Genomic DNA, 20,481 nt, shown 5'->3' with positions numbered 1-20,481 from the left:
AAGAGATAAATAACTTCGGTGAACTCGCAATGTCTTTTTAGCAAGGGAAAACAAGGTAATATGTAATTCAAACAAAATTAATTTTAATTTTCAGAACAATCAGATTTTATGAGCAATTAATTCTCTAAAAATCTTTCGAATTAAAGATGAACTAGAAAAAGCATCAAAAACAAATGCTACATTTAAGTATCGCAACCAGATACAAAAAAATGAGTGAAACAAAAGGCTTATCGCAATTAGCACATACAATCGCTTACTTCATTGATGTGTAACCTGTGCGGACATATTTTGGTACAAGCCATTACATCTTTTTTTCTCAGAAACTATATGTTCAATAGACTTGAAATTTTCATGAAAGGATCATAATGGGAATATATCTATTCAAAACAAATTTCAGAAAGATAGCTTGATCAGTTCATTAGATTTTCTCATTAATTGAGTGCGTTCTAAACCGCTCAAATGATTCAATTTTGAAATGGACTTTTCCATGCGTTAGTTTTAAAGTCATTTAATTCTTATTGTGTCCATGAACTTCTTTCTATTTAGACATTTTGTGATCACCTGAGGTCCAACGTATATGCTGGTAATTTTTGGGACTAAAAACACATCACAATCAATTAATACAAGAAAATTAGTCAGGCAACTCTTTGAAAAAATGTTTAAAGCTCAAATTTTGGAAGACTATGAAAAAAGTAGAATGAAGAGTTAATCTTGCCTCTGAGGGTGGATTAAAGAACTCTAACATAAAGTACTGATTCTAAGCTTTTGAATGATGTATAAAATGTATAAAAATTGCTATCGCTTAATTGTGAAATTTAATTTTAACAATTTGTACCAGAATATGTCCGCACAGGTTATATACCGATTGACAAAACCATTTTTCGAACGCTATCTTCATTTGCGAATCGAAAGACATCCAACTCTATTGTTATCCAGCAAGACGAATCAAATGACATAATCATTGAAATCGGTTTGAGTTACTTGAGACTTTTCTTGCAAGTGATAATTCTTTATTATAATTGCTACTATTAAATTGGTTCACAAAAGAAGTTGATAAATTGTTAATTACTTAATCCCTGTCAGAACAGGGAATGAATGCGCAAGATAAAATTGGCCAAAAAACTGTATCCCATTACATCAACTGAAAGATAAAAGTGTTGTAAAGGACAATAGATGGCGACATGAAATTCAGCGCAATTTATCGTTTCATTTTTATGAGTCTAAGCAAACAAATGAGAAAAGTAAACCAACAGATTCAGTTTTCATCTCTGTTCATTCCAAGTTTACTGAATAAATGAAACAAGTGAAGATGATTCAAAGGGACTAAAAATACGCAAAGAGAAAAAAGAAATAACAGAAAGTAAATTTCGCTGAACCAAAATGAGTTGATATTTTTTTCCCCTGTGCAACTCCTAATTTTGCTTTAGTGTGTTTATCTTTACACCAAACATTATTGATATAATTTGCATCTTTAAAAGGATCCAGTCAGTTGATATTAAAATTGGTTTTCAAAATGAAACTTTATCCATCTTGCACCCAATATAACTGGAATAACTTATCCACTTAACCTGATTCCCTTCAAGTACCTGATCAATCATCATGATCACCCATTAAACCAACAAGTTGCTACTTCTGTTCAACAGAGAGGTTAATTAGTTTCCATCGGTTGACCAAGGGTCATCATGAATCTCAACAACACGGATATTGAACTGGATCAGCACAATTCCTCATTCCTATCGGATAACTATGACGACTCAGCACTGGGCGAACCCTTTCAAATATTCCTCATCTGTTTGTACAGTGTAACCGCTCTCCTGGCCTTTGCAGGCAACATCACAGCCATTTGGGTTCTCATGGCAGGAAAAAGGTCATCCAAAGAACTTCGAATTTTCCTCGTCAACTTGGCTGCTTCCGATATAACAATGGCTCTATTCTCAATTCCCTTTACATACACTTCTTACATGCTTAATCGTTGGATATTTCATCCATCATTCTGTCCTTTTGTTCAGTTCATGACTCTTTGTTCAGTTATAGTCAGTGTTTACACCTTAACAGCCATAGGAATTGACAGGTGAGTAGAAAAACATGAAAATGATAGAAAAAAGAAAAATCCACAAAATTTATTGATAACCTCACTTGACTCCCTAATCTTGATGATGATTTATTGAATCGATGAAAGGCTGAAACTTGAAAAGGTAAAAGTTGAAAAGTTATTAACAGTTTGTATCAATATCATGCTATTGATTTTCATTTCACGATTACTTGTCAAATGTAAGAAATGATGTAAACTGAAAAGTTCATTTTTTCGTTTTTCTATCTTTTGTCAGTCTCGAGTTGAAAGCACTGTTAATGAAAAATCATTAAAAGAAGCAACTTTAATCTAAAATCTGGATCCAATTTTTAATGTTGAAACTCAAGTGTCGATTTGATTTCAGGAAAAATTGCCTTTTTTATTGTTTTCACTTGCAACAAAAGCTTAACACAGGAACCATTAAATTTACTCATTATTTTGATTATCAACATTACAATTTCTTTTCTCTTGAGTAAAATTAGTCGAATTTGTTTTTGCACAAAACTTACAAAAGCTTACAGAGTTCATTTCGAATCCAGTTTCATGTTGCAAGTTCAGAGTCAAATACAAAAGTCAAAATTGAAGAGTTGACATTGATTGAAGTGCAGAGCAATAAAACTGTAAATCAACAAGTTTTACAATGAAAAAGTGGCAAAAAGATGCGACAAAATTCAAGGTTTTCAAATGTTGAGTCTGATTGAGTTGAAAAGTTGATTGCAATAGTTGATCAAACATTGTAAATTAGTTGATTAATTGTCGAAGAGAGCAGCAGAGAAAAATCCTTGAAAATTCTTGACAAGTTATTAGCTGTTGATTGAAACGAAAATTTAGTTTTTCTCAACGAAAACAATTTCCATTTTATTGAGCTTCGTTTCTGTCCAAAGCTGAGAAATAATGAATAAAGATTGAAACTTGTTTGGATTGTTGAATAGCAAAAACAAAATCAGACTTTGATCTTGTTTCTGTTCAACATTTACTTTCCAATAGCTTAAGGTTAATCTTGGTTAACCTGCAATTTATTTGTGTTTAGTTTTAGACTCGTTGTTATTGAGTCCAGAAAACTAATGAAATTGTTGAGTTCTGGTAGAATTTAGAGAAAAGAGAAAAGCTCTTAGCATTGCCTTAGAAGATGTGAAAGGAGAAGAAAACAATATTATCATGGGAAGATGTCAAAGAGCAAAAAGGATGATGATATTGACGATTGAACAACGAATCGTGTTAACATTATTTTCAAGTAAATACTTTTGTGAAATTTTGATTGATAAAATAAACCCTTTTCAAAATTAACCACTTTTCAGTGACAAGATAAGATGACGAAGGAAAAGGAAAAGGATGAAGATGAGGATGAAGATGAGGCTGGGAGAAGGTCTTCAACATAATTTTATCGCCATTTCCATCTACATTTACTTTTCTCTTCTCTTCGTTTCTCTTTTCATTTTCGACATTTTATCTTCTCTTTTACTCCAACTTTGTCGTTTCTTGTCAAAACTTATTTTTTGTTGAATTTGAAAAGAATAGCTGATGGCTTAAGGGAATCTTCATCTACATCATCTTTCCCTCATCTTTCCTTTCCTCTTTTTTCAACTCTTTTTCGCAACTCAACATGCTCTTAACCCTTTTCGACACAACTTGAGATCTCATCTATTAGCAGCATTAATCTTGACAAACGAAAAAAAAGAATCAAGATTAACTTGAAACTTCATTTGTCTTTTTTCACCATTTTAATCACGAGAGATTCAACTGTTCGCTTTGAAAATGATTGACTTGGAAATTATGATAATTTGAATGGAAAAAAGTTTTTAATTAAAGTTTTCTGTTTCAGTCAAAACGAAATTCAATTTCTATTCAAGTTTCGAGGCTAAAAGTATTATCAATGTCGGAAATGCATGTCGCTTGTGATGGTTTTATTATGGTTAAGCTTTAAGTTTAAGTTTAAGCTCAAGATCTTAACTCACCTTGAAATTCTGGACGAAATGTTAATTATCTTATTCACTGAAGGAATAATTCAATTAGACTAACTAGAACTCATCATTAAGTTTCACGCCTGATAAACAGCTAATGAATTATTTTCTAATCAACCAAGATTTTGATATAAAGTCACATTTTCACGGAGCTATCGAACTGAAATGTAAAAAACATTAATAAACACTAATCATAACATCAGAGAAAAGTTTTGCTGAAATAAAAATTCTTTAAAATGAATCTCAAATTTGGAAAATTCAAAATCTCTTTCATTTTTCAAGATTCGAAGATTGATCGTTTTCGCATTTAATCAACTAAACGAAAGCCTAACCACATTAAGTTAACACTTGACTAGATGTTCATTTCAAGCTCACAATTTTTTTCATTAAATATTTCATCATGAAAGTTGATTGAATTTCGAAACATGTTGGTTTATTCAGGAAATTGAAATAAACTGAAACTTACAAGTTCTGATCAAGACAAATTCGTATCTTCAGACATTTGATTGAGAAATCGGGAGATTTCGTTTGCTAGACGAATGAGAGTCAAATTTTTCGAAAAAACAGATTATTCCATCGAAGAATCTCATATTTGGGTAATTTTTTCTCATGACTTATCTTGCTCAGTGTCTTGGATGGAACGGTTCAACCTTGAAAGACATTGAATCCAAAGACATATCTTGAACCAAACAATAATAATGAATGAAGTCTTTAATTCCAGTGTTGAGACTAATTGCTTATTTTATACACTCAACTGCTCCTCCAAGCTTCCCCTGTAATCATTCTGCTGCCTTTAGCAAATCAAAAGATAACTAAATAAACCGCTCAACAATATCGCTATTAGTGTATTCAGTTTTTATGCTAAAAATAATTAGATTTATTGCTAAGATTAAGCAACTAGAATAGCGAGTAAAAATTGCTATGATCAAGTAATGAATGAATTAATCTTGACAAGCAACATTTTTATTTCACTTCATTTTTACTGTCTAGTCCTTTCGTGACAATAAAGTAATTGCACACCAAGTTCCCAAAGGAACCGATCATCATAATTGTAGATTATAACATTTATGTTCATGTAAGCTCGTTCAATCGATGCAAAATCAAACTTATTCTTGTTTACCTGAAAAAACTTGAGCAACAAAAAAAGGAAAGAAAGGCTTGAAAAATATCATCAACGTTCAGGTTAAATGTTGAACTTGCATAGTTATTAATAACATTATGATAAAATTGATCGACAAGTGGAAAGCAAACTTTTCATCCCAAAATGTTACAAAGACATGAAATGATGAATCTGTCAGAATCAGAAACATGAGAAAAAAACTTTTCTCAGCTTTGCTCTTGCAAGCCTAATACAGTTGGAGAAAGGGTCAAAAACTATGAAAGTAAAAAGAGAAAAAAAATTCGAATTTGACTCGATAATAACACGCCTTTAATACCTATTGAACCACATGAAAATTTTCATGGTCAATCATGATTGACAGTTTAACCTTATCATCCATGATCTGACCGAATGAGAGCAAAAAATTTGCAGAGAAAATTATAAGTCGACGAAAAGTTTGCTTCGATATTTGATAATTTTTGCGAAAAAAAGAAAATTCCAAAGTTCTTCTCTTCTTACAATCTTCTCTGAGCCACCTACACTCATAGACTACTGGCTTTGCTCAGCAATTTGATCGTTAGAACGTTTCCTTGCCAACGAAACTCGAAGACTTTTCCTTCATTTTATCCAATTGGTAATAATAGAGAAGAAGGAAAAGCAAAGGAAAAAAAGGTTCAAGTTGAACGTTGTCAAAAGACAGTTTGACATTAAAATTAAATTTCAAATTCTGTTCATTTAATCAATGGATAACATGTCATGGATTCAATTTTGATGAATTTTGTTTTCACACAAAATCATGATGAACAGACAAAAAAGAAGAAGAATAAAAGAGAAAAAAATATCTCACTCATTGCCATCAGAATTGGCGGAGGAGAAGAAAAGGCAATCAAAATGAATGACAATTGTAATCACTTGAATCTTTGAATCCATTTTAATGACGATCATTTAATTGGATAAATAATCATGGAAATGGTAAAAAATGTTGATTGAAAACAAGACCGAGTTTTACATTTTCACGCTTCAACCAACAACAATTAGTTGAACAATTAAATTTAATTAGTCGAAATGTTTTGCTGCTTCTCGGCTTAGTCCAAGTATCATTATAAACAATAAAAGGACATTTCATTGAACCATTTGTTTGTAAAAGTAATCACAAAAATTGAAGCATTCAGTTGATGATCGAGTCTGAAAGAGTCATGAAAAGAGCAGACAATCGATATTGAAACGAGATTTACCTTGAATTTACCCTAATGATAGTCATTTGTAGACTGATATTCAAATGTTCAAACAAATTTATCAAAAGTAAAGTTTCATTTCGAAAATGAAAACTGACAATTTAAATACTTTTACCAATCAATCTAAAGTTTTTCGTCGAACATTTTGTTTCATCAAAATTTCCCTTTTGCACGTCATTGTTGAAAAGTAAATTGTTTTGGCCACTTTCAGACCAATAATCATGATGATAGACTGAATATTGTGTGATGTTCAGTGTTTTCAGGATTAAATTTGTTTTCTTGTTACATCTTTAATCTTTAGTGTTAATGTTGATGGTTAAACTTTTTTTCACCCTTAAACTTGTAAAGCCTGAGCATGGTAATAATTCAGTGTTTTGATTAATGATGAATGAGTCTGGATGATTACATTTATATAAGAGTGTAATGAAAATAGAGAATCCAGAAACAGAAAAGTGTTCATCTAAAGAGAAATCATTTAATTCTATTGCTTTTCGCTTTAGCATTTACCTTTGTTCACACTGAATCTTGTTATACAATCAGTAATTGAATGTTTCGAGTTTTGGAAATTTACTTTTAAAACTCGAAATTTTCTTTCATTCCAATTGTCACAGATTGTCTATTTTGTTGTTAACAGTTTGTCTTTTAATTTCCGCAACTGTCTTCAGATCTTCAAGCTTGGAATACAAATGATTGAATAGACGTCAAAGTGGATAGTTTCAAGTCTTGTGTTGTCTTGCTTCTAGGGAAAAGTATCAGACCTTCAAGATTCGAAACTCGATTTTGTAGAGAACAGCTCGTAATAGATTTATTTGGTAATCTGCTAAATTTGATCCGTTAATGGCTTTAACTGTGGCATTAATTGTTTGGTGAAATTAGGCCAAGAGTTGGGCAATGAAACACAGACCAACCTGATCAGGTTACAGTAGCCATTGCACGATCGAGGATTAATGATTGAAAGAAGATTGTCTGAACATTACATGAACAGAAACAATTTTGTACAGAAAGCTCAATAAGGCTTTCGAAAGAGTCTATTTTTTAGAAAAGCTCTTTTTAGTCAATCGATTTTACTATTACAGAAAAGACTTTTCAGAGTTATGACGCAAATTAGCATTCAAGTCAAGGTACTTGAAAGACAAAAGGACAATTTCACGAGTTTATGCATTTGGTATTGAGAGATGCTGAATGTTACTAATGCTAATATGAAACTATTCTTGTCTTTTCAATTTTGCTATTGATTTGGTTTGAAAGGCTAAAATGCTGTTTGAAGTTTGATTGAAAAGTTTCTCCAAACGAGTTGACTTTAACTTTTGTAGCACTTCAATAAACTTTATTACTGTAAAACTTTCAAAGTCAATATTGCATTGAAAAATTTATTTTAACTGGAGAAGCTTCAATATACAGTTTACTTTGCAATATTGTTGCATTTAAAGGAAGTCAGTCGAGACAATTTCTCAGGTATTAACCAGAAATGTTCAGCTAACCTGCCAAATTCAATACTTTTGGTTTACTTTTCAATCGTTCAAAATCAACATTGAGTGGAGTTGTATCTGAAAATGTAACCTCTTTAGCACCACTAAGCTCTGACACTAAGAGGTCTAAACTGTTCTTCTTGTGAAGGGGTTAAAGTATCAGAGAAAAGGATTGAGGTGTATCGAAGCTAATTGAAGTTGATACAGAAAATACAACGTAAATAGTCGATCAATGTATGTGTCTGTGTGTGTCAGTGACTTACTTGTTTAAATGTTGATGAATTTGCTTTAAAAGTAGCTCCTGTTGATGAAACGTGTCTTTTGATGACTTTAATTCGCTGCAAAGTGATCACTAAATTTGAGTAAACATCTTGATGCTTCATTGTTGTTCGGCATTCAGAATTCTAGACTAAGTTTCAGATATATTTCGCCTTTCATTGTGCATATCTGGTTACAATGTCCGGCTAATAACCATTAGCTATGGAGCCATCAAACATCCATTTTAACTTTAAAGAACAAACAACGAAATTGTTCCTTTAAACTCGAAGCTTTGCCCCATAATGTTATCCTTGCTCAACTTATTGACAAATTGGAGTATTTAAAGTACTCAGCACTTCTCTCAGACAATATTAAGCTCATTCCAATCAGAAAACAGGTAAATGTTGTTAGCTAAATACTCTGGGATGTAATTATTGTTGATTATTGAATTTCATCTCAAACTAAAGATTATGAATAATTCTCTGGATTAACACCAGTGTAATTAAAGTTACCAAATGAACTCGAAGCAACATCTAAAGCTATTAAAGCTGATTTCACTTAACCTTTAGCCTTAAAATAACTCAACCTTATTTTGCCTCTCCATGTTACTAAAACAATGATCATTGACTTTGAAAGCTTCAGCAGTAAATTAAATTGCTTTTACTTTGATGATCTGATTGATTGACTGGAAATCCTTTATTGTTCAAATGCAATTTACAAAGCGTCTCATCAATTTTGCCTTCAATGTTATTCATCTTTTCATTCATTGACCACACTCGCAATAAGTTTAGTTGTTTTTCATTGAAACATTTCACGTTCTTCATTATTTGATAATTGCTTTAGCTATTTAATAGTTATTAGCATTTACATCTATTTGCTAGTTGATTCATCATTAGCTGTTCAACTTGCAACATTAGTTGTTAGACCCAGCATTGACTGTTGAGATTATTAAAGTACTTCTAGAAATATTACATTTGAAATTATGAATAAATGCCATGTATTAATACAAGCTTTGCGTAGCAAACTTTGAATTAATAATTGCATTAAACAATAATAAACTAACACTAATCAGTTGAGATTGCAAATGTAATTTATGTTAAGCAGCACTAGGTCATGTATAATGCAGTAAAAGTTTGTCCATGAAAAGAGAAGCAAGTTACATAAAAACTGTTCACACTTTGCTGAATTCATGTCAGTAAAAGTGAAGGAGAATGTGTTATAAAAATAGAAGTTTAAAGTAAACAGAAATCAAAAATTGATGAAACTGTTTATAAAAGACGAGACAAAATGAACAACAGAATTGAAAAGAATGAAAATGATCGAGAAAAGCGATTTAATATCAATTATTATTTCATTTTTTTCAATAACATTAAATTGAATTTGGTGAAAATATCACAAAAATATTGAAGGTAAGAAACTCTTGCAATCCAAGAAATTGATTTGTGCAACATTCAATCTGATAGCTTTTTCTCGATGAATGAATAATGAAAGACTAAAAGACTAAACTCGAGAATAGCAAAGTAATCGAGACAATTGGTTCCTTTATATCATTGAATACTTCATTATCAAAGTCTTAGTTGACCAGAAACTGGACGATGAAACTGATTCTAAATGAGGTTAATATCTTAATCAATCTGTTTTCACCAATTTCAGGATTCATCTTATCCTTGGCTTATCATCCAATACAATGAAGTTTAATGGCAGCTCAATTGGTGTTATTTTGTTAACCAGGATGTTGAAGAGAGAAGATGAATGAAGATTGGAATGTCTGGATTGAAATGAAATCCAATTTGTTTGTGTTAATGAGTTGACTTTGATTCTGTTCATTTGCTTCACTTCCCAGTAAATCCAGTGAAAAATCCTTCTCTCAGTTTTTGCTTCCAAACAATAGAAATGTAGAAATTTTAAAAAAAAATTCATTTTCCAAGTCATTAGAAGAGTCGCTATTTTCATGTTTTCCTGATGTTCTGTTCGCTAATAGATTCTTATCAAAAAACATGACAATTATTTCGAACCAATTTGCACGCTAATTTTCCCTTTCAGATGACCCAAAATGAATTTCAGGTTAAACAAAGTTTCAGATTTGAGTCCAAGGGAGTGAAACTTGAGTTTGGGTTCGTGTCAAAGTTGAAACTAAAAAGAAAGTCCATCAATTAGAATGTTCATTTTCTGTCGAAAAGCAAATTGCCTTTGCCTTGCAATTTTTAATCCATCAGCTTTTCTCTAGATTCTTGGACTGAATAAATATTGAACGTGATATTGGGAATGAAAACAAAATTGAAAAAAAGAGAAAAACAAAAGTTGAAAAATCTAATCACATTTCAAGATATAATCTTTGATGAACTTCGAAACTGAACTTGAGAAGCCAAAAAACGTTGGAAATTCGATGTAAACAACTGAAAAAAACATTACAACTCACAACTTTCTCATGATCATGAACTTGATGAAATAATCATGAGATTCTTGAGCTTAAAACTCAGAAAAGTAACAACTTGAATATCATATTTAATAACCCTAATAAAGGATTAATCAATGTGACAAGTTCAAGTGAAAAAACGAAAGAAAGCTTGGCCAATCACATGCATCGAGTTTGACATTTTTTTCTGGATTAAATGCAATACCAAGTGAATCCATCCCAACTGGGAATGAAAGCTGGGAATGAAAAGTTTCTTCTGTGCAAAGTGAAAAAAGCAAAACAATTATCGGATTCTATTGATAAATTGGATAAAAGAATATGAAATGAAACAAAAATGAAACTTTTAACTCTTTTCTTTTCATTAGCTTCATGATGTTTACCGAGCAAATAGTTTATTAATGGAAAAGCAAAAGCTGGACAAACGGATGTAAAGATAATTTATCAGTTCTGGTTTAGTGATTTGGCCAAAATTAATCAACTATTGAAGTAAACAGCATTTTATTAGATTTCAGTTGATCTTTTGTTTTGTCTTTATTGAGTTCTCATTGTTTCCTTCTCAATCGAAACTCTCGAGTTTGATTTCAGTTGAAATGTACAAGAGACTTCTTGAGTTGAAGCAAGTTAATCAAGTTAACAAATTGTACCAATTAATTAGATTTACCGAGAAATCAAGTGAATTGAAAATGGGAAAATAAGTAAAGTTTAAAAAGTTTAAAGCTCAGTTGAGCGGAGAGTAATAAAAATGGATATAAATAAATCTGATTAACTTTCGAATCTTTCTGTTTCATGAAGGAATAATGAACATTTCTCTTCACAGGATAAAACAAACAACCAGATTTATATTGCAAGTTTACCAATGAAATGGAGAAATGATGAAAGTAAAAATGAATGAACGCTGAACAATAAATAAACAATAGTTATAAATGATAGTCATTTTTAAAACTCAACTGAAAATTTTCTCAACAAATTTCTGGTTTTTGCTTTCTTCTTCAAACAAAAACGTTTTTCCCAATTCACTTGATATGATTTACAGACTGTTGAATTGATCATGAATCATCAATGATTCTAATCATTAGTGAATAGAGAAAAGTTCATAATAATGAGTCTATTGCTTAAGATGCTTTCTATTTCGATTTTTTCGTTGTTATTTTATTCTTTAATTTCGTTCACTTGAGCTTTTCCAACTTTATAAATTGTGGTATTTAATCAAGGCTTAGTAGGCAATGATTAAGCTTATTTGTTGAAAGTTTTGCTATTTTTATTAGTTTGGAAAGAAAAGGCTGAGAAAAATTGAGTTTCATTTCAAGATATGAATTTATTATTTCGCATTTTCCAAGAATAATCAGTTTATTGAATTGCTTTTTCACGAAGATTTAAGCAATATTTAACAAGGTAAATTTGAAAATGAATTTTATCTTAAAATTACAGAGTTGGAACTGAGCAAGTAGATAATTACAAGTGTTGCGTTCATAATCTGTAATTGAATTGTTACTCATGTAAGTTGATGAATTTTTCATAAAAAAATAACAATTGTGAAAAATAATAGTTTTTGGTGGCACTGAAAATGTGATTCAAGCTGCTTAAGCCTATGCTATTCAAAACGCCTTTCAGAGGTCGTTTTGAGGTCAAAAGTCAAGATGATGTCTGAAAAATGTCCACTAGTAGCATTTGAAGACAGTTTTGTTTTTTGAATCATTCTTTTAACTAAACTATCTAAGTAACCCCAAAGTAAAAATCGAGCGGATTAAGGGAAACTTGCAAACCATTTGAAATTCGCCCTTCGACTTAATATTCTATTATTGAAATAAACTTGTAGCAGTTCGAGCGAATAAATAGACATATGGGCTCTCCATTCTGTTGAAACCAGAAGTTATCTGGGCCACCATATTGTCTAAGAGCTGAACTAAATTCAAGATCTATCATTTTTTGGTACTCAAATTGGCCAATAAGCTTTTCAAAAAAGAATGTACCAATTATTCCAGCAAGTGATACTGCACACCAATTGTGAACGGTTATTAGATGGGCAATGGTCAATCAAGAATGTTGGTCTTTCTTTTCACCAGCGTCTATTGTCTTGATGATCCAACGGCCAGATAAACAAAACATCTTCTCATCTGAATACCAAATTTTTCAGAATCAATATTCGAACCAAGGAAATTGCTCGCTACTCAGCAGAGTTCAAACAATAACACAGTTTCAAGGTCATCCGAGGGCAAACAGCTATTTGACCTTTTGTATGAGATTTGAAGGTCATTTGTTGAGATAATCTTTTTTTCTGAGTAACCATGCAAAGAAACCTGTGTAGCTTTTGAGAAAAGATTGTAGACTTTTAATAGCCAACAAATTACATGTGAGAAATGTGAGCTCTTTGGAAATGACTTTCAGAAGTCGTTCGGAGGTCAAATGAGCGAAGAGTTAAATGACCTTGAAACTTAGAAACATTTTCCTTCAATTTTCAGAAGTATACAGTTCAAATACTAAGTACAAGCTACCTTTTCTGTGATTTGCCGATGTTTACAATCAGAATTATACGGCTGAAAGTGAAAGATAAATTCGACCAATGTTTCTGTAAATGTTATTGAAAGCAGACCCGAGTCATTAAATGAGTGTAAATGAACCTCATTAAAAGCAATTAGATGATTTATCATCACAATTAATGACTAACGCACAGTGATGTAATTAAATTGTTACATTGATTAATAATGAAATGGATTGCATTTTATTTTGGTCAATTCATTGGCGAACGAAAAAGAAACAAATTGAACGAAGAAAGCAAATAAAGAAGAAAAAAAGTGACATAAAAAAAGAAATTAATTTCTTTTCGTTTTTGTGGTCGCCAATTTTGCATTGCTATCTGTTACATCTCATGAATTTTCATGAACTTCCCCGGAGTTTCTCGGTACCTCATCATGTTAATTTCAAGCTTGATTAAAGAGTGTTAATACTCTTCAATGTTGCTTGGCTAAATAATAATACCAAGATTATTCTTCTTTTCAAATTTTACTTTTTCTGCTCTTTTTTTGTTCTTTTGCTTCTTTTTTTGTCTCTTCTTTCCTCTCCTCATCTTTACCAAGTTGAGGGTAACTTTATGCTGACAATTGAATGCAGAAAAAAGTACATCCAAATAATAATAAAACAAATCTGTGACACTGAATAGAATTGAATAGTTGCCTGCTAATGAAAGGTTCCCCTTTGATTCTATTCCAATTTAGAATAAATATTTGAATGGAGAAAATAAAAAAACACTATTTTCCCTCTAATTCAGTTTATCCCTTTTTGTGTGGTTAATTTGCTATTAAATGGTTAAATTCAAATAAAAATGAAATCACAAAGAAATGAATGCAAACATTTCTTCTTTATTTAGCCTTTTATTTGTTTATCATGTAAGTTCAATCTATTCATATCGAATGAACATTTAAAATAAAGTTTCCAGGGCAATTCAGTAGAAGTACATATTTTAATCACGAACATAATCACTGTTGCAGAATAACATGGAAAAGTTGACGAATTATAAATCCATCGATTTTACCATTACCAAGGTTACTCAAGGTCAATCCTCATCTTGTCAAACAGCGATTCGCTTGATGAACCACCAAAAATTTGTTGACCTGTCATTAGATAATCAAGTATAGTTGACCAAAATCGTGACTCGATCTCAATGATTTCAGTTCTTCTTTGAATTTAGAAATTTTCCAACTTCGATTGTTTGCTCTGAATCTTGAATCTGAATCGTTATAAGATAGATAACACTTCGTTAGCTATTCATGGGGACATGAACAAAACTAAATCAATGTTACCGAATGTTTGGTAAAACGAACAATAGAGAAACAAATGAGAAGAATTTTTCTTTTTCGATTGGCCTTTGAAGGATTTTATTCATAAGCTTGTAACTTGTTCTTTCCGTACACTGATTGTGCATTACTTTGCACAAGTTTACCATGTGAATTGATTGTAAATTATTCTTGTTCAACTTAACATTTTCCGAGGAAAGCTTTCAAATTTTCAGGAAACATGAGGTTACGATCGAATTGCAATCAACAAAGAAAAGTTTTGTTATTAGATGATTCTCTCCCTGATCTGAATGTCATTACGTTTATCATAGGAATACCTTGAGATTACCTTTTTTTTCCTTTCCCTTAATCTAACCAATTTGATATCATCAAATGGATCATCATTTTTCCGTTTCATCATTTCATTCTCACTGATTATCGTACAACTTTCATTCCAAGACGATTACTATTGGATTCATGGTCAAATGTGTATTTACCATTAAGAACATCTGTAAGAATTGAATTAGACTGAAAAGAGAAGAAAGGAAAGGAAAGAAAAGGAAACTTGTCTTTTTACTCTCAAAGACTTGGTTTGCCTGTCAAAGAAACAAATCTAAACGAAATGCCTGAGATTGTCTGGAATGTCAATATGATTCAACTATAATGATATTGTCAGTTCTATCAGTTTCAATCTTGCTCAATTCTCTTCCATGTTTTTTCATCTTCAACTTTAATCTTTAACATTATCTATTCAACTTTGCCTCAAAGCAGTCGACTTGCTATTTTGCATAAATGATACGATGAAACATTATTCTAGGCGATCCAATACAATAGTAAATCCCAATTTCATAAGCACTTAACGTTTCCATAATTCAACTAAACTGAAGCACCTTTTACAAATGACTTTACTCGAAGATCGAATCCATTTTACCCGTAAAAATCAAATCAGAAAATAATTCATTATGAATACAACATTTGATCAACTAATCATTAGCATGATAAACTGATGAAAATAAAACAAAAGACTTCATGGATGTCAAAATGTAATTAATCATGAATGACGGAACAATGAACATTAAAACAGATTAAATGATCGATCATTTTCCATGTAAAATAATCTTTTAATTATTGCTGATAATTTTGTGGTTTTATGAATTCCATATTGAATTGTCTGAAAAGAAAATTGAAATGAAATGTTGATTTTCATATGAACAGATTTAGTTGATTTAATCTTGACTGATTAATGAGTTTTCACGAATTCGAAAGTTGATTTTATTCTCATTAAAAAACTGTTTAATCAAGTTAGACTATTACAAAGTTGTCAGTCTTTCAACTCCTGAAAACGCTTCAACATCCAATGTCAGGTTGACTTGAATGGATAACCTAAATAAAGTTGATAATTAGATGATAATATATCAGATAGGATTATTTAGTCAATTGAACCATAAAACCCAAACATTTTTTCAACAAATCAACATTTTTCCAGTGAAGTAAAGCTCGCCTCTCTTTTCACCAAATCAATCAACCGTTCTGTATTTACTTTCATTTCAAAATTGTTACTCCATGCGATGAGTTTATGGTGGTTTTTTAGTGCGCAAATGACATGAAAAAATGAATAAATAATTTTCCTTTCTTTACTCTTTACTCTTTACTCTTCAGTGGAAAGTGTGTTTATCAAAGTTCAATTGAAATGATGAAATGAAAGCAATGAAGGTGGAAGAAAAGAAGTTCAAAAGAGAAAAATGAATAAAGAACAAAAAAATGATGAGATTCTTGATAAACCATTTATTATTTCAATCTTTTTTAATGACTTTACTTTTCACTATTGATGATGATATAATACCTTTGCTATTCTTGAAACAAAACAATCTCATAATGAATTTCTTGAGGCGAAACTCGAACTACACTTTTCATTCTTGTGAATATCAACAATCGGCATTAAAATTTGATAACTTTATTCCTTCTTTTCCTGTGATGGAATAATCTTCATCTTTGAATGTAAATTGAATATGAAATTCAATAGATACAATGGGATCAACGGAAGAGCATTTTACGTGTTTGTAATAGTTGAATGGACAAGTAAAGTAAAAAAAGTGTAGCTGTATTTGACAGTTTCTTGTAACATAACAGTTGCATTGGTAAACCAAGTTTACGCTCAACTTATTTTTTTCACAATTTACATAATAATGATCAAAAATTGTTCCTCATCAAGAGTGGATAAAGGCAGCAAAAGGTCCAACTGAATGAAATGAATTCCTTTTCTGTTGATCAAATTCAGGTTCGAAACATTTTGATATTTATATTTCTCTTTCATCTCGCCAATTGAAAGCTGCAAAATTGAAATTCGGAAATTCTGTTGGTTTTTTCCTCTAAATTCAATTTTCAGCTCATTATCAAAGACATGACTTTTGAATCGCTTTTTCAACTGAATCACTTTAAAAGTTGATTCAGTTGATGGGTTTAGACAAGTTTGATTTTTGAACACAAGTCGACTGAGAATTTAAATTTGATTTGTTCGAGAGAAGAAATTGTAACACAATGTTTTTGCTCAAAGTTTTCTGTAGTTTATTGAAATTCGAAAAAAGATAATCGCTTTTGATTCCAACTAAGTTTTGAGGTTAGAGTAAAGATTATTGCAAGTTTTATTTTGGTAAAGTTCAAGTTCAAATGAACCGAGACTATTATTGTGATTGTTTTGCAAAACAAATTATGAAAGTACATTGAATGATGAATGTTTGATTCTGAAAAAGTTTTTCTCTCTTCCATTCCATTAACTATTCTGATCAATTTATCATGTAAACAAATGGTTTCAACACTTTCAAATATACAATCATAATTGTTGAGCAAAACAGTAAATTATTCATTCCCAGTGAGAAAACAATTGGGATTTGAAACACACAACCTCTAGCCATTACACTGAATTGATCAACTGTAAAAATATCTTTCGTTACAAGAAAAATTCTGTTTTCCATTTTTTCGCATTTTTCCAGTTCTTCAAACTTATACATTTCTTGTTACATTTCTCGTTCTCTAGATATTGTGCCATTATGAATCCATTTAGCTCAACAAACTGGACCAAAGCGCGAGGTAAACTGACTGTTGGTTTAATCTGGTTTTTAGCTTTGACTGCATCAAGCACTCAACTGATCCATGGTAAAGCAGTCGAAGAATTTTCTGGAAATGAAACCATTTACATTTGCCGAGAAGTCTGGCCTTCCCCGGTAGCCGAGCGAACTTATACAATGATTATTTTTGTAATTACCTTTGTCCTGCCCATGATCATTCTAGTGTACACATATACCTGCATTGCTTGGAAAATGTTGAATCACACTTCACCAGGGAATGCAAATGCAGCACGAGACGAAGCTCAGCTCGAGGCAAAAATGAAGGTAAAACAAGAGAAGAAAAATTTAGTCAATTTCATTGTCAATAAATGATCAATGAAACCTTTTGCTCAGTCAATCTGAAAATATCATTGACTGGATATGAAATCGTCAGTAAAGTTTATGATTACAATAAAGTGAACAACAAGATTGCCATTTATCTACCATTTCATGGCAATTCAATGAGAAAATCCCTTTTTTTCTCTCCTTCTTCTGTAAACACAATAAATGTATTATCATCATGTTGAGATAATGAGAAAAGTAACGAGAATTGGGAAATTTATTGACATTGAATTACCTTTGCTGGTACCAAACAAAGTGCTGGTAATTTAACAACAATTAGCTGAGGTTTGATAAGGAATCAATTGAAGTAAACTTTATTGATGGCAATGAAAATTCAATAAACTATTAATAACATTTTTGTTCACTTTTCGATCAACAAGTTTTGCTTTTCTTTCCAACCCTTTTTCCAGGTAATCAAAATGTTAGCTGTTGTTGTGATACTTTTTGCACTCTGTTGGCTTCCATTGCAACTGTTTAACATACTTTACTGGTTCGAAATCTACATCTTTGATCCCGATACTCAGATTGGAATCTATCTTCACAATGGCCTTTTCTTTCTCTGCCACTGGCTTGCCATGGCAAATTCATTTCTTAATCCAATCATCTATTGTTTCATGAGTGATAATTTCCGGGTAACTATGGTTAAACTTATACATTTTGCTGAGCGAAAGCATGACAGTACAATAATAAACACTCGATTGTTCTGAAATGTTTCACAGAGAGATAGAGTTTCACATCAACTCCATGATGATGATCATGAAGTTGCCGAGTGAGAGAGAGAGAGATAACAAGATTCATGGAGCTGATCAACTTGATTGTGCTTTTGAAATGGAACCACAAGTATCACTCAATGTTTGCCAAAATGCTTTTGCTATTTTCCAACTTTTTGATACTTGCATTTGATGGGAAAATGTCTGCATTTTATAAGCACATTCAAACACGTAAGCACTTAACTGGTGCCGCTGAACAGCACGCTTCACCCAACACACATTGTTACACATTTTTGTACAAAGTTACTAATCAAAACTTGTTAACACAACTTGTCCACCTGTAAGGTTCATCGAAATGCAAAGAAGAAGAAACTTGAAAACTTTTCCAAGCCTTATGGTTATCATCTTGCTTTAAGTAACTCTTTTTGTAAATCACTTTCTTGACATAATCACACAAGCCTGAAGTCGATATGCTAAAAGCGTTGATCCAATGAGAAAGTTTACTTTCACAAATCGAAACATAATCACAATGTAAAATGTTTGCACCAAATTGTGCGAATTGTTTTTTTTACTCCAGAAAACATGAAAAATATCAAAGGCCCATTTTGCCTCTTAGGTCAGTTTAACTTTTATCACTTTTAATCACAACTTGATGCGGATGCATGAGCTCAATGAGAAATGAAGAAGCATGAAGTGAGCTGATTCATAAAACACCATTGAAACTCACACTATCACATCAAATATCATTGTTGACCAGAAGGTAAACACGTCAATCTTTTGCTATAATTGAAAATATTGTATAACTTTGTAAACTTGTTTTGTGTTTTATGTTTACCTTGATATTTATGTCCGTCTTAAGTCAAAGTCTGAGCAGCTTTTTATTGCAAATTTGAAGCAAAAACTTAGTCGATAACTAAGAAGCTAAAGTTAAAATTCGAATCCCGCTTTCTTTCTTCTCTTGTGATTAACATTATTCCTGATTCCCTGATTGCTGATTTGCCATTCTTACAGATTGAATGGTTTACTAATGCGAGAAGAGTACAATACTGAGTGATGATAATGATGAAGATAAACAAAAATGAATGAATACCTCTTGCAATTGCAGACTGATCTGGCAGGTTTGGCTCGCACCTGTTCTTGCCTTCCCTACTATCGAAGGACAACACACCATGGCTTCCATCCAATCTCTGGTGGTGACAATTCCATGGGCAGCTCATTTCGTACAACAACCATTGTACTGCGAACCTCTGTTCGAGCTCATCCAACTGGCCCTGCAACTGGTAGTAATGGGCACAGTCCATTGACTAGTGTGCCCAGTGTGGGTTCACCCAATCTCAATGGACTTCAAGTGAAGCTTTCCGGCGATCATTTGGAAAAGGTTGAATCAAATGAGAAAAACATTCGAAGTTCAGTTGCTTTGATTGACCAAAATTTAAGCAACTGAGCCAATTGTAAAACAAAAAATTCTGTAAAATTTTCTTTTCTTTCTAAAAGAAAAACAAAATTGTTGAAAAATTGAACTCTAACCATGACGATAGAGTCATGAAAATGAAGAGACGAAATAAAGCAAATGAATAATCTTTTAATTGTCAGATTGATTGTTCAATAAAAACTTAAAGGTAAGAAAATAATAAACGAAATTCAAATGTTATTCAAATAAACGATTGCTGGGAGTGAAATCAAAGCTGATGTGGTTAAAGAAGCTGTGGATTAAATTTAAATAAAATTGATGTAAATGGCAGCTACGAAAAGATTCAAGGTAAATATTTTTAAGATGAAACCAGGATGGAACATTATTAGAATAATCTCTTCCCATCATTTAAACTCATGGAAAAGATGAAAAGGTAAGAAGCAAAAAGAAACAAAATGCTACATTTTTTAACCATTTACGTTGACTGATTTGGTTAAATAGCATTAAACTTGTTTCGTAGTTTGATTTTTTATTTTTACCATTTAATCCGTTGAATAATTTCCTAATGAAAACTCATTTTCCATCAAAATTTCATTTCTTCTATCATCGTGTTGAAATTTCATTATTCGAGATTA

The 20,481-nt window shown here is 31.5% G+C and overlaps 1 protein-coding gene across 1 annotated transcript; it reads left to right on the top strand.

The window, feature by feature from the left end:
* The first annotated feature begins 1,256 nt into the window (after window positions 1-1,256).
* On the top strand, window positions 1,257-20,021 carry LOC107360854 (RYamide receptor-like). The gene is made up of 4 exons (XM_015927578.3): window positions 1,257-2,071; window positions 17,314-17,668; window positions 18,136-18,357; window positions 19,541-20,021. The coding sequence occupies exons 1-4, from the start codon at window positions 1,683-1,685 to the stop codon at window positions 19,877-19,879; spliced, it is 1,305 nt and encodes a 434-aa protein (XP_015783064.1). The 5' UTR covers window positions 1,257-1,682; the 3' UTR covers window positions 19,880-20,021.
* The last annotated feature ends 460 nt before the right edge of the window (window positions 20,022-20,481 follow it).

This window comes from Tetranychus urticae, chromosome 2 (genome assembly GCF_039701765.1).
Source record: "Tetranychus urticae isolate SD_2017Ah chromosome 2, NJAU_TeUrti_SD_1.0, whole genome shotgun sequence".
Lineage (NCBI taxonomy): Eukaryota > Metazoa > Arthropoda > Arachnida > Trombidiformes > Tetranychidae > Tetranychus > Tetranychus urticae.
Note: the sequence above shows the minus strand (reverse complement) of the source record. Positions and strands in the feature narration are given on the sequence as shown.